At 42.4% G+C, this 13,704-nt stretch overlaps 1 protein-coding gene across 3 annotated transcripts in view; it reads left to right on the top strand.

The window, feature by feature from the left end:
• Positions 1-13,704, top strand: part of LOC128758186 (chemokine-like protein TAFA-5) — a 129,096-nt gene that overhangs the window by 106,645 nt on the left and 8,747 nt on the right. The window contains exons 3-4 of one of the 3 annotated variants that reach the window (XR_008414454.1): positions 3,937-4,064; positions 13,222-13,412. Coding sequence is in view for 2 of the 3 variants with exons in the window: in XM_053864084.1 (XP_053720059.1) it covers positions 3,937-4,064; positions 6,843-6,998 (284 nt within the window). In the remaining variant the exon portion in view is untranslated. Of the gene's footprint in view, positions 1-3,936; positions 4,065-6,842; positions 9,432-13,221; positions 13,413-13,704 lie in introns of those variants that run through there. The other 2 variants (XM_053864084.1, XM_053864085.1) reach the window with 2 other exon arrangements.

The following is a 13,704-nucleotide window of genomic DNA, read 5'->3' as shown; positions in this document are numbered from 1 at the left end:
TCAACAACAACAAAATTGTTGACATAAAATATGTTCAGTGATCCACAGCTGATGTGATGATACATGTTGCCTAGCATCAGAACAGCATCTTAATAAATAAGTCATGATGATGTACATGCAATATTTGTGACCCATTCACCGTTGTGTATAGGTCGCATTGGGTGACTTTGATTTAGATTTCACAGTAAGATTTACCTTGATACATGGGTCAAGACACATCATCGGGTCACGACTCTTACAGTGATATATTGGCTTGGGCCTCCTCCCATATGGATGTGCCCGAAACACTGACCAGGTATCTCCTCAAAGCCGGTGACCACTGGAGAGAGTGAGAACTGTGGAGAGCTTTGTGTTTTGGCCTCTGAGATTTAGATGGCTCATTTGAACTAATGTATATTATGTGTGAGGCGATTTAAAGTTTTCTTCTGGTTGTTCTGTCCCAGAATCCAGATGCGTGAAGTGTAACCTCTGACATTTCAGTGACATTCTGATTTATAGTCAAACACAGCGCTACCCTTTGATATTAATGCAAAAACTTCACACATTTGAAGTCACAGCTTTTTTTAGAAATTGAGAATTTCGAGAACTCTATGAAGTTGGCTCGGTTCAGAAGGCAGCACGAGGACACAAAATTACAATTGAAGTCAATGTGCAGATTCTGTGTTCATTCCTGCTTGACAAGAGAAATACGGTCTTAAAATCGGAGGCAGAATATGAAGTATTTTCTTCAAGCAATTTGCCTCTGTTGCATTCAACCTCTTTGCACAATGCAGATATGTATTTATGTTCTCATTGGCTGACATGACACTCCATATTTTCCTTCAACTTTCAAAAAAGCCACTCATGGCCTCTGTGATGACATTGCCCGATCAAATCCATTTAATGAACGTGCATTAGTTACTTTTCTTCCGACCTCTTTTCAGAATCTCTTGTGAATGCGGACGCCGTTTTTGATCCACAGGAACATTTTTCTTCAGTGTTTGCCTTGGATGATCACTTTCATGCTATTCTCCCTGTTCTTTTTTAAAAAAATGGACAAGGTTTGAGAGCTGTTTCATTTAGATTTTTTATCTTTTTTTTTATATAAAATTGTATTTATTTATTATTCTTTTTAAACTAGGCTGGTATTTTTTTCAGAAATATCCTTTTCTTATTTCCTTTGTTATACAACACAGCAAAACACTACCCTCTATGACATATAAAAGTGATACACTTCATAGGCATAATAATGAGAAAGCCAAAACACAACACTGCATTCACTAAACAAAGTGACAAACATGGTCTCAGTCATTACATGTGCTGTAAGATTCAAGAGGTAGTTTTTTTTTTTTTTTTTTTTACAAAATCGTAAATATAATAATCGTTCTACATTGCTTTGGGCTTATGACAATTTACTATGGAATGACATGCCTCACATGTAAAGCAGGCATCAGGTATGTTTTCATTGAACTTGTGACAGGAGTTTGAATGTGTGCATTAACCGCGTGTTTTGGTGTATCTTTAGACTTGTGTTAACTTTTTGTTTCTGGGTCTTTGCGCAGGCCTCCCCCCAATTCTTCACAGAAATGTCCTCGCCCATATCCTCACTCCACAACTCCAATTTACTCCTTGAAGACACAATCCCAAAACAAACAGATCATCAAAAAATGAAACCCTTTCCACAACTGTTCTGAGAGGAACTCAATTGCTCAGCTGGAGATATTTAAAGAAAAAAAAACAGTGAGCTAAAAGTATTCCCTTGTTACGCTCTGATCTGATGCAAAGCAGGCTCAAATAAGGAGGGCGGGTTCAGAGCTGCACTGGAGACAGAGTCAGGTGTTTTGTGACGTAATAAAAAAACCACAGTCTTGTAACCTCATGTTCCACCGAGATTCTAATTAAAAATAATGCGAAAGAAATGAAAGTGAGGTAACAGACATGCGGAGTACTTCATCTCATTTGTATATGAGGCGGCTTTTACTCCTACAAATACGGCATCGGTGAATGCCAGTGTCTAATTACCATTCTTGATTTCACCACCGTTAAATTGTGTGTGGGTTGTTTGGCGTGAAAACTGCCTCGAGCTTCCATCCAACCTACACACAACATGTTATTATGGAGCGTTTGAAGACAGCATCAGTATCATCTATCAACTTAAAGAAAACTTGCCAGTAATTGAAAAGTCAAACGAATAGGAGCCTCGGATCTGCTTCCTTGACTCGTCTTGTTCGGTAAAAGGCTCGGATTCATGAGTCACACATTTTATCTTGTGATTCGCAGGGGGGTAAAGGTTTGGATCAGAGTTGGAGGGAGGGAGAGCTAAACAAATCCCAGATTCCAGATTAAGTAAAAAGGAATATTGTCCTGAAATGATGGTCTGAAGAACCCAAGTTGTTCAGCAATCTCATGAGTCTGGCTCACTTCCTGTTGAGTCTAAGAGTCAGACTGCATTCCTGTTGTTTCATCTGATTTGACTGGAGGCAGAAGAGTGTGCTGAGTCAGTCTATACCTTGTGGAGCCCCCGGTGGCCACCAGTGTCATGCCATATTGTCGACTCATTGACCTGCCCTTGTTTTACCCTCGAGAAAGAGGGGACGCAAATATATGACTCATAACTCGACTATCAGGGTTAATTTGACTTGTGAGTGTTATGATAATAATAATGATAATAGATTCTTTTTCAGGAAATGTCTTCTTTTTTTTAACTGCAGTGTCGGCCACGTGCGGCTCTGTACATGACTGTGATATATGAACGTCACGCATGTTTAGATCGTTGGATAGCAAGCTGCCTGCCTGCAGGCGAGTAATTAAACTGCCACTGTGTGTCAGCAAACACGCAATATGAATGTCAGTAGCACTTTTATTTTATTTTTATCCTGTCGGGAGGCTGATGTGGTTTATATCCGCGATAAATCACAGGCTTGTTTATGAAGAGCAGATCTCTGTGTTTGCTACCTCCTTGGCCTGAGATATGTATTGCGACAGCTACAGCTAGTGGCCTACGGATACGTTTGTAGATAAGATGCTTGGACGCACATAGTTGTCGCGACTGTATAGCGGTGCTTCCTGCCATCAGACATATGCTGCTATCGTTTTTTTGACTGCACTTCCCTTCCCGAGGGTCTAACGTGAGATGATCAGACCCTCATATGCATGAAAATGTGCAAAGTTACTGAGTTACAAAAAAGTAAAGGAAGAAGATAAACAGGAAAGAAAAATAATAAGAAAAAGGATTGAACTCATAGGCAATATGGTCGTGTCATGGCAGACCATAGAACGTTGAAAACAAAGGTTATTGATATGAGAAAAACTGTCATCAAAAGTATACTGAAACGTTATTTAATCGAAAAAGACTACTAATATTTAATAGAGGAAGAAAAAAAAGACTACGAAAAAACTCATGGTGTGGCTTATGATCTTTCATTTTCAGGGTAGGAAGCGCTGTTGTTTGTTTGGGCTAACCCTTCGGTCTTTTGTCCATGACTGTAAATTAATGAAAAAGTGTGACACGTCCTCCTCCTCTGTTTCTTCTCCTTGTGTCTGTGGTCCTCCGGTTTCTCCGCCTGCTTTTGTCTTCGTCCTTCTACGTTCATATCTCTCAATTGTCTGTGCGCTTCATTGCTCTTCATCTACCCGCAGATCTTATCTTTCTTCCAATCGACTGGTCCGAAGCTCGGCCCCTTCTTTCCTCTTTTTCCTCTCCATTTATATGTATTCCTCCTCCTTCTCTTCTCCTCATATATCCCACTTTCCATCATTCTTCCATCATGTTAGCCCTCAGCCCATATCTGTCTCACTCCATCTGTCATTCCTTCACCCGCTCTCTCTATTTTAATCTCAACATCTTCTCTCCTCCATCATTATTCTTCATCTGCGTTCTCCTCCCACTCTTTTCTTTTTCCACCACCTGGCTAATCCTTTTCCCTGATTTTTTTTTTTTTTTTTTTCTCTCCACAGCCGGGATTGTTCGAAAAAAGCAGTGGTGCGAGATGGTGCCGTGTTTGGAGGACGAAGGCTGCAACCTGTTAGTCAATAAATCTGGCTGGACTTGTACACAGCCCGGAGGCCGGGTCAAAACTACCACGGTGAGTCCGTTTTGGATTTGAGGTGACACCAGCCTGCAGGTGCATGCAGGAGGAGTATCAAGCCAAGCATCCACAAATGAGGCTGCTTGTGTGCTCGTGTGAGCGGAATCTGAAGGTGAACGTGCTGCAGTCTGTAAGCGCTGCAGACACGGAGAGTGAGACAGATGTGTGTGTGTGTGTCACTGTGTATGTTTGCATGCTCGAATGCAAGGCACATCCCTTGTGTGCATAGTTACATTTCTTGTTTATAAGTAGTGTGTGTGTGCTGTGCAGCTGTTCCTCCAATGACGTCACACACACACACACACATCAGTTTACTGGACTCCAAACACAGATCAGAGTCTAAATGAGAGTCTCACTTCAAGCGTCAATCCAAAGTAGGATACAAGTTTAAACTAGTTGTTTAGTGATGCGGTCATCATTCATGCTGTCGTCAGTAAACTAACAGTGGTTACGGACAGATACCTGTTCGTCGGCCACACACTGTGTACTAGCATGTAGAACTAGCTTGTGTGCCTCCGACATGCCACGCTGCGACTGCGTGACAGAGAGGTCAAACACACGTGACGCAGCGCACACACCCTCCTCACTGAATGTCACTGACCGAGGGTCACTGCAGCTCATTAATTCATCCGTCATCATGAAGTCACGCGCTGACTAACTTGTTTATGTCTTACGTCCTGAAGACTAACACGTAAAAATAGAAGATCCAAGTCAGGTGGCTCATGATCAGTGAGTCATGAGTGCATAAGAGCGGGACATGAACTCTGTGGCAGCAAAATATGAGGCTTCACAAATTTGGACGTGAATGTTCACCAATCATTTTCACATCATTTTTCCATCAAAATAAATAATAAATCATTGAAGGAATTTTTATAACAATAATTATTATTGTTGGGTTTGACTTACATTTTTGGGGTGGTCTAGTTCATTTTGTGTCCAATTCAGTGGCAGTTTTAGGCTGCCTTATTGTCGGGGGGCGGCATGAGCCATGTTAAAATAAATAAATAAATATTGACATGTTACAGAGGTCCAACACACGACTCTCACGCTGTGACACTGACAGTAAGACTGGAAAATGAACTACAAATGAAAACAGAATCTTCTCTAAAACTCGTATCGCTCCTCCATAGCTGTCATCCCATCCTCCCTGTCGTGGTGACAGAGGTCAGAGCTGGGTCCTTACTGTTATTACCGCGGTTTGTTTTGCTGATCCAATTCACATAAAGTGAAGAGGAAGCAGCGGTGAGCTTTGGATTCATTTTCCATCCAAAAAAACTGGAGGTGATGGGTCCAATGTTATTGACTGGTATTGAGAGAAATTCATATGTTTGATTTCTGGGATTATTCATTGGTTGTTAAAAACACAATAAATGAATTAAAAAAAATAAATGCACAAGAGACATATCCCAGATCAAAAGTGGCAACCTTGTGAATCGTGGGGCCATGCTTTAACCACTACACTACTGCAAAGTCACATGACCTGATGCTCCACTGAGCCTTACAGCCTTGACTGCCAGTTTTGAACAGACTCGGATCAGGATCCTTCATTTATCTTAAAATGACACTACACTTATGCCGTCGCTCAAAAAACTCAAAATCTATAACTCTATCTAAATCTATCAAAAGACTTTAATCGATTCAATTCAGCCAAGGACCTCCTCTGGTTGAATTATATATTTTTAACATAATGTTTTGTCACAGAAGATTGAATTTTTCATGAAAATGTTGTGTACTATTTATATATATATATATTTTTTTTTACTTCTTTTTTCGGTCATGACTTTAAAAGTAAATTCTTTTATAGTCATTTTGCTGTGTGCAGGGACACAGAAAAATGTTTAAATAAAAAAAATAGATTTATGGTGTATGGTGAGCTCCGCGTTTCACATTGAATAAATATCATTTGGATGACAAAAGACAACACATGCACACACGCACACACAGACACACACACACACTGCAACTAAATAAGTTGATTAGATGTGACTGTTTGCGTCAGAGTTGGCGACAGCGCATGTTAATGTGTCGGTCATTTTGCATTTCACTTTAAAATGTCGCCGACGTGTTTGTGTGTCTCTTTTAACGCACTGCATATTCATAACCAGGTCTATGTCATTACCTTCTCAGGGAAAAACTAAATGAACAACAACATGTCACATCAGCGCCACTCAACATGTCTTGTTTGTTTAGAAAGACTCGACAGACATTCTCACATGTGGTCAGCTGCTTTCAGCCCAGCGAGCGTGGGGAGTGACATCCTCTTGTCAACTGACTTGTTTAAGCAGCTTTTTACTGTATCCAGTGAATTCACCATGCGATTATTTTATTTTTTTAATTTATCCATTTTCTTTTTTCATTTCATCAGTACGATTGTGTGATAAAGATTTCTCATGACCTGTGTTTTCTATTTTCTTTGCCTTTGAATTTTATGTTTGTCCAAATTTCTTTCTTTTCTCTTCTTTTTTTTTTCTTGACAGTTAGAATCGTTGTCTACTGCCTCTCTATGTTCTCAGGTAGATTTACTAATGATTTTTTATTATGGTCATTTGGTTCTGGACTGGGGACTTTGTTGTGATGCTCATGTTTCTACAGCCGATACATAGTGTGATCATAAGTTTTTCTATTTTGGAGAATGGACCTTTTTTGTTTAGTGACTGGATAGTTTGTTGTTGTCAACAAGAGCCAAATACTAGCAAGAGAAACGCAAAATTGTTTTTATGCTTCATTACTCAAGCAAAGCCGAGTCATTTAGATTTTTTTGTTGGTTTTTTTCAGATGATTTCAGTGATGTTCAAAGTGCTGTGTTCCAGGAGGAAACAACAGCGGTGTGTGATTATCAGAGAAACCATGACCGACGTGCTTTCAGCCTCTAGAACGTATTCCCCAAGGCTTGTCCAAGGTCAAGATTGTCTCCAAGCCCTGAATTATTGAAAGACTCTCAGTCCACTGACCATGTCAGGTGTTTGTGTGAAAACGTCACAACAGACAAACCGACATTCCCCTCAGGTGATGTGACTCAGGCGAGTGGAAATGACTCAACCTGATAAACAGCTATTTTGGACAAATGTCAGGCAGCGGTTTGCGTGTTCTGGTCAAACGACTCTGAGTTTGTGTTTTCCCTGTTTAGCGGAGCGCGTGTTTTTCCAGATGACATGGCCGCCGACCTCATACCAAGCTTTATTTTTATAGGAAGCAAGGATATGTTCACCAAACAGCTATGTGCAGGATTTGTCGATTTTCAGCTGGTAAATGTCAACTTTTTCGCAACATCGATCTTTGTGGAAGGAATTACAGTTAAAAAATCAAGAAAATGTCTCTTGCCTCAGCGTCTATTTTCGGTGTCCTACAGGTGGTAAAAGAGGCCATTGTACAAGCAGTAATTCTTCAAGATCCAAGTGTTTTGTTCTTTTGAGAGACAGGTCACTCCATCCATAGTAATGGACAAGGACGAAGGGAAGTGAAGAAGAGAGTGTAGGCAGGATGGAACAGCTGGAGGCCAGTGAATGATATACCAGATGGATGGAGTGTAGAGTGAAAGTTAATGAGGACAGACTCTGATGCATGAAGAGAAGAGGCAGAGGTCATAAATGAACAATGGTTAAAGAGATAGGTGAGGATGGAGGAGGCTGACCTCACTCTTACACATAGGAACAATTGAATTGGCTAAGCAAGTGGAAGAGGGGCCTGAAGGAGAGATGCTATTATGTGAAGTACTTCCAGTTGACTTCCAATGCCAGGTGTCAAGAGTGATCCTAAGGGCTTAGGGCTTAGGACGCACATGAAGAGAGGCCTCTTGAGCTCCCCGTGGTCAACGTGGACATGCCAGTGAGATGAGCCAGCAGGTTCACCACATGCTATGGATCAGCAAGAAGAGTGCTTGCTTGGCCCTGTTCAGCTGGATATTACTAGCCATTTGCCAGACCTGTATAGCACAATTCTTTGTCGTGGTAGAGCGGAGGCAGGGCCATAACCTGCTTCACCGTCACTCATTGGCAAATGCTCCTTGCCATACTCATTGAGGCAAAGTTCTTTCCTTTCAAAACTTTCCTATCTTTCATTTTGGCTCTCCTGGGTATCGTTCTTTCTTTCTTTCTTCTGCTTTTGCCATTAGAGGGCTCATCCTGGCCACTTCATTCCCTCCCTTGCCTCACATTTGTCTTCGTCTGACCCTCTTTTGAAAGGTACATGTTGTTCCTGCCAATAACGAAAACGCAATATAGATTTTTGTTGGCTGCAGAAGAAACACATGAAGATTGATATCCACATTTCTGTTATCGACATTTCAAGCAACTTTTCAAACGCAGGTGAAGGACAAATATCAAACAGAGGTGTACTTGTCAAATGCTGGTGAATTTATGAGGGCATCTGCAGTGTGCGACCCGCATGAAAATGGAATTCTCAGGATACGTCGCGACAGGCACCGAGACTAGGAATGAGCTTCTGGAGTCCACTTAGTTGTATTAACGACACAATAAAACCAAGGCAGAGACTAGACTTGTGTGTCCATCAGTCATCGCTATGTTTTCCTCTGAGTACATAAAACCTGATTCCTGTCTAAAAGTGTGAATTATGACCGCTGGTAAAAATGACAAATAATCACTTACTTAAATCGCTGTGCCTTAAATATGCCAGTAAGCAATTTACAGAGCATTGACAGCGAGAATGCAACTTCTCATATTGTTAAAGATGAACCCCTGAATTTGTTATGCTAAATGTGGATTGGTGGATTTTCCTGGTGACATTAATAACATTTATGTCTCACTTGCCTCTTTAAAAACAACTGAAATGTCAAATTATCCAAAGGCGCACCATAAATTGGACACAGTGTGATATAAACAGAGTTGAAATCACAATTTCTATTGAGGAGAATTTCACAATACTAAGCTCGCAAGCTCCAGATATTGACCAGTTTCACTTCCATACACAAGACAGTATTGCTTCAAAATCAAATTCACATGAATCAGAATCGGCTTTATTGCAGTGGTCAGTGGGAATCTCACCAACTGGGAAAGTGCTTTGGAGTAACAGTCAGTCATGACAAAAACATTATCAGAAGAAGCTGTTCCTGTGACGGGAGGTTCTGGTCTGGATGGACCGTAGCCTCCTGCCAGAGGGAAGAGGAACAAACAGTCCATGTCCAGGATGAGAAGTGTTGGCTCTGGTCCGACCTGCACGTCTCTGGGTCCTGGAGACATACAGGTCCTGAAGAGGTGGCAGGCTGCAACCCATCACCTTCTCGGCAGAACGTACAATGCGCTGCAGTCGGCTCTTGTCCCTGCTGTACCACATAGTGAAAGAGGAGGTGAGGATGGACTGGATGATGGCTGTGTAGAACTCCACCAGCAACTTCGTCGGCAGTTGTAGTTTCCTTAGCTGCCTCAAGAAGAACATTTTCTGCAGGGCCTTCCTGATGAGAGACCTGATGGTCAGCTCCCATTTGAGGTCCTTGGTGATGGTCTGATGTGGTTCCTAGGAAGCAGAAGATGTCCACGATTGGAATGGGCGAACCTAGGTTCCTGGGGAATCCAGATGCTCCAGAACGAAAAGATACATTGGTGATGTCTTCCAGACACAGGGAGGAGGCCCCAGGTCAGACCCAACCCAGGGAGTTCTGCCCAGACATTTTTCTCTATGTAGGCTTAACAGGGGGGTCATGTTGTGAGGGGCTGTCAACCCAAAAGACCGAAGAAAAACAAGAAGATAACAATTATAAAACGATCGCAAATGTACTTATTACATCATACAACAATAGTTTTTGTTTTTTGCACTTCTGCCCTATGCTGAGATTTCACCCCTATGTTAATAATTTCCCAGTACAGGGGGAGTCTGCAGAAGCAAAGTCAGCGCCCCCTGACCGTCAGTCGAGGAGGATTCTACCTTTTTCAGTCGAGTTTTAAGGAGGATGGCAATGCTGTTCTGGTAATCGCTCGTGGCAGAGACTTCCCTAATCTTGGAAAAAAATCCTGGGGCGTTCCCTGCTGGTATTTGGGGAGAGTTAGAGGAGGACTGTGGGAAGTGGGAAATGTATTCGCTGTGCTTTCCCTAGAATAACTGGTTGAGGTGTCATCTTGAGCAAAAACAAACCTGTTTGTGTGGCTGGAACTGGCAAGGAAACAGGCAGGGTTTGTTAGTGATTTGACTTAGGTGCAACCAAGGTGCCAAAAAGTGGAGGACAGCATCTAAACTGTTTCTTGTTGGTGTCCAAATTATAAGGCCTGTGAACGACGGACCGACCGTCCAGATGAGGAGCCAGTAGCACAGCTGTCATTTGGAATCTGTTTGGAATCTGATGTGAAAGCAATAAAAAAAATTTAGATCTTTTATGAACGCTTTTTTTCTCCAAATAAAAGTGTTCAGATGAAGGATCTGCTGTCCAAACACAACATATCAGCTGCCAGAACACCTGCAGTCTGAATCTGCCGCTGAAATATTCTCCCTTCATGCATCTAATTGATAAACATACAGGTCTTGGAGTCAAACTCATCTTCTTTGGTGCACCTCCAAAGAGCTCTCTTTTTGGCAGAGCGATATATAGACTCCGCAGTCACCCCCACTACCTTCTTCTCTCTGTGCTGTCGGTCTCCAGAGGCTGGGGGATCAGCTGACTGCCCTCCGCTGCATTAGACTGGCAGATGAAACAACACAAGGTGCTGTTTCTCTCCGTGTGTGCCAGGTGAGGAAGAACTACGAGAGAAGAGAAGAGAAGAAAAATCCACCTCTGGTTATCCGCTGAGTTCGCTGACAGCTTGATAAGACAACAGGAGCAAAGTGACGCGGCAGAGATTGAATGGAAGGATATTTATGGCCCTTAGGGTAAATAGTGCCCCTGTCGTTATTGCAGACATTTTGTTGAATTTTAAAAACAACCTTTTCATGGCCTCCTCTCAGTCTTACTGTTTTTTTTTTGATGCAAGCAGTTTCGATGGTTCAGGGCGAGGAGGTGAAGGTCCTGAAATTGAATCTGTCACACTCTTAATCGGGCATCGACAATACCTCTGGATTACAAGGGCGACACCCTTCTTCTGGTTGTTGTCGTCTGTGCCTCTACCAAAGGTCATCACATAGAACCAGACTGAAGTGGACCTATGGTGTCTGAAGTCATACCTGCCTTAAGTTAACCAGCTTTTCCTCCGACCATCCCTGCAATGGCACTCAGCCTCCCGGTGCTTTGCCTCACTGCAGACATCATCCATCTGCCCTCTCCCAAACCTCTCGTGCGGCAGCTCCATTTTTCTCACTCTCTCAGTCAGGTAGGACGCCGGCAATCTCCCATTTTAGTGGGCATGAGGGGGTGGAAACATTACACTCAGAATATTCAGATACAGTTGTAAATCCTCCCAAGTTGGATAGTCAGCAAGTCGGTCAGATATGCCAAGTCTCATGTCTGAAGGATATATGTATGAAGATCTGTTTATCATTACACATGCAAATGTTGCGCAAAATTGTCAATGTCTTTATCTTAATAACTGCTCCATGGTTGTTGGTGTTCAAGCAGCTTCAGAGCAGAAGTGGCTGTCAATGACAAAATAACTGTCATTACAGTAATCAGGAGGGTTTTGAGAGCGCTCGAGATGAAGCGCCATCTGGAGGAGGAGGAGGAGTTTGAAACCCATATATGATGCTGCATGAAGATGAGGTTTGAAATGTGAGAAGAAAAAGAGAGGTCCAAGTTTCCGATCTCAGTCTTAACCCTCAACCATTGCCCTCAAAACCAAGTGTGAAGGGCCATGTGCGACTTGGAAATGGGACACCCCTTAAATGCAGATACGTCCTCAGACTGAACGATATTCAGTCTGTCTATTTAGAAGATGAAGACTCAAATGGGATAAAATAAAAGTAAATATCATGCAACAATGAGGGAAACAATCCATAAAATGGGCTTAGATAACACAATGGTTTTCATAATATTTATATATTTTCAATATATTTATATATCCATTAACAAAGAAAATTCTTAGATTCGTAACTCACTTTCTTCGCCGCTTTGTACGTTTTTTTTAGGCAAAGCATTCTGGATAGTCTTGGTATTCCTCATTCTTAAGGTGGGTGCCGGCGAAGTTTCACTACGTTCCTCTATCTTCCTCCCTGAGAATCATGAAAGCCCTCGCACTTGGCGGGAGCGCGCATTTTTGAGGTTGAGGATTAAAGAAGGAATTGGAATTCATCCAAAGTGTTGGCACAAAGAGCGTAGAGCGTATCTGGAGCAATACAACCTGCAATAGCACATGGGACTGAGGAGAGAACACCCATTTGTTTCTGTAGAGCTGGTGCCATTGGGGGAAAGTTTGTTGCTGAACAACTGTGGCAGGGTGGTAGCAACTCTTGCTAGATCTTCCATGACACAAAAGAACCTTTTTAAAAGTTAAACTTGGTTTGGAGCTCCAAACCGCCTGGTAGGGAAGTGCTTTAATCAATGTTTGCAGTCGCAGCGGGATGTCATGAAGCCTTTTGATGACTCTGCGTATTTGGTCGGGAATGTGAAGCACTTCGGTTGTTGGGAGCATCCCTCCTCCCATATCCCGTCCCACCTCTCTCACTCTGTTTGCTCATCTCCATGGATCACGCTGAGCAACGGTTTTGATGGAACCTCCTAGAGCCCAACCCCCCCCCACTCCTCATACCCACATCCCTCCTGCGGTTCTGGGTCGGTACCAGCACTAATAATTGATCCCTCTGGGCCCCACAGATGCATCCAACAGTGAGAGGAACAGAAGAGCAGTACTTGGCCACCCCAGACAAGGCAGGAAGACGAGTGGAATTCTCTTCGCCTTAGCCATTAATTCTGTCTGCCAACGCTCAAGTCAGGCCGAGTCAGCACATCAATGGCGGAAAACTGGCGGGAAGAGATAATTATTGATAACTCTCATAAGATTGGGGGAAAAAAAAAATCGTAATTAATTTTCACTTTGGCCTCATGGGAGATTCGCTGGTCCAAACGTGGATGATGTAATGCACAGAGAAATGCTTTGTGTCCACTTGTGAGTGTTGCGAGTGTCCAACAAGGAAGTCATCCTTTCAACAAGAAGCTTCCTTGAGTCTCACGACCCAAACTGTTCCGATGATTGAATCGTGATTATAAAATGATCTCCGTGTGATAACCGAAAACCTTCCCCTCCATCTGTCCCCCTCCTCTCCCCTGTCTCCCTCCCCTCAGGCTCTATGACGCGACAAGAGTCTGGCTCCGCACGCTTGCACTATGGAGAGCAATGACGACCCCATGACAGACAGCCAAACACCAACAACCATCACCGCAAACAACTTACCGACATCACCAACAGCACAGGTCCGAAAATTTCCACCCGGTCCCGCTAAAGCAGAACACAGCGATCGGCACGAGGGAGCAAGGTATTCTATTCTAACCAGCGTTAGAATTAAATAATATGTCACGTTAAATTCAAATCACTTTATTTTAATTCTATATATTTTTGGCTTTTATTAATTTGAAATATGCTATTTGTTATGGAACAATATTGATTTGTTTTTCCACATTCACTTGCCATTTTCTCTATTATTATTAATATTATTATTCATTTTTGTTTGTTATTTTGCTGTTAGATCTTCTCTTCATATGGCCATTTCACACCTTTATTTCCCAATATTTTACTCCTGATGTTGAAATTTGTCTTTCTACATTGTT

The sequence above is a fragment of the Synchiropus splendidus genome, chromosome 4 (genome assembly GCF_027744825.2).
Source record: "Synchiropus splendidus isolate RoL2022-P1 chromosome 4, RoL_Sspl_1.0, whole genome shotgun sequence".
NCBI classification, from domain to species: domain Eukaryota; kingdom Metazoa; phylum Chordata; class Actinopteri; order Syngnathiformes; family Callionymidae; genus Synchiropus; species Synchiropus splendidus.
This window is presented reverse-complemented; position numbering and strand designations above follow the sequence as displayed.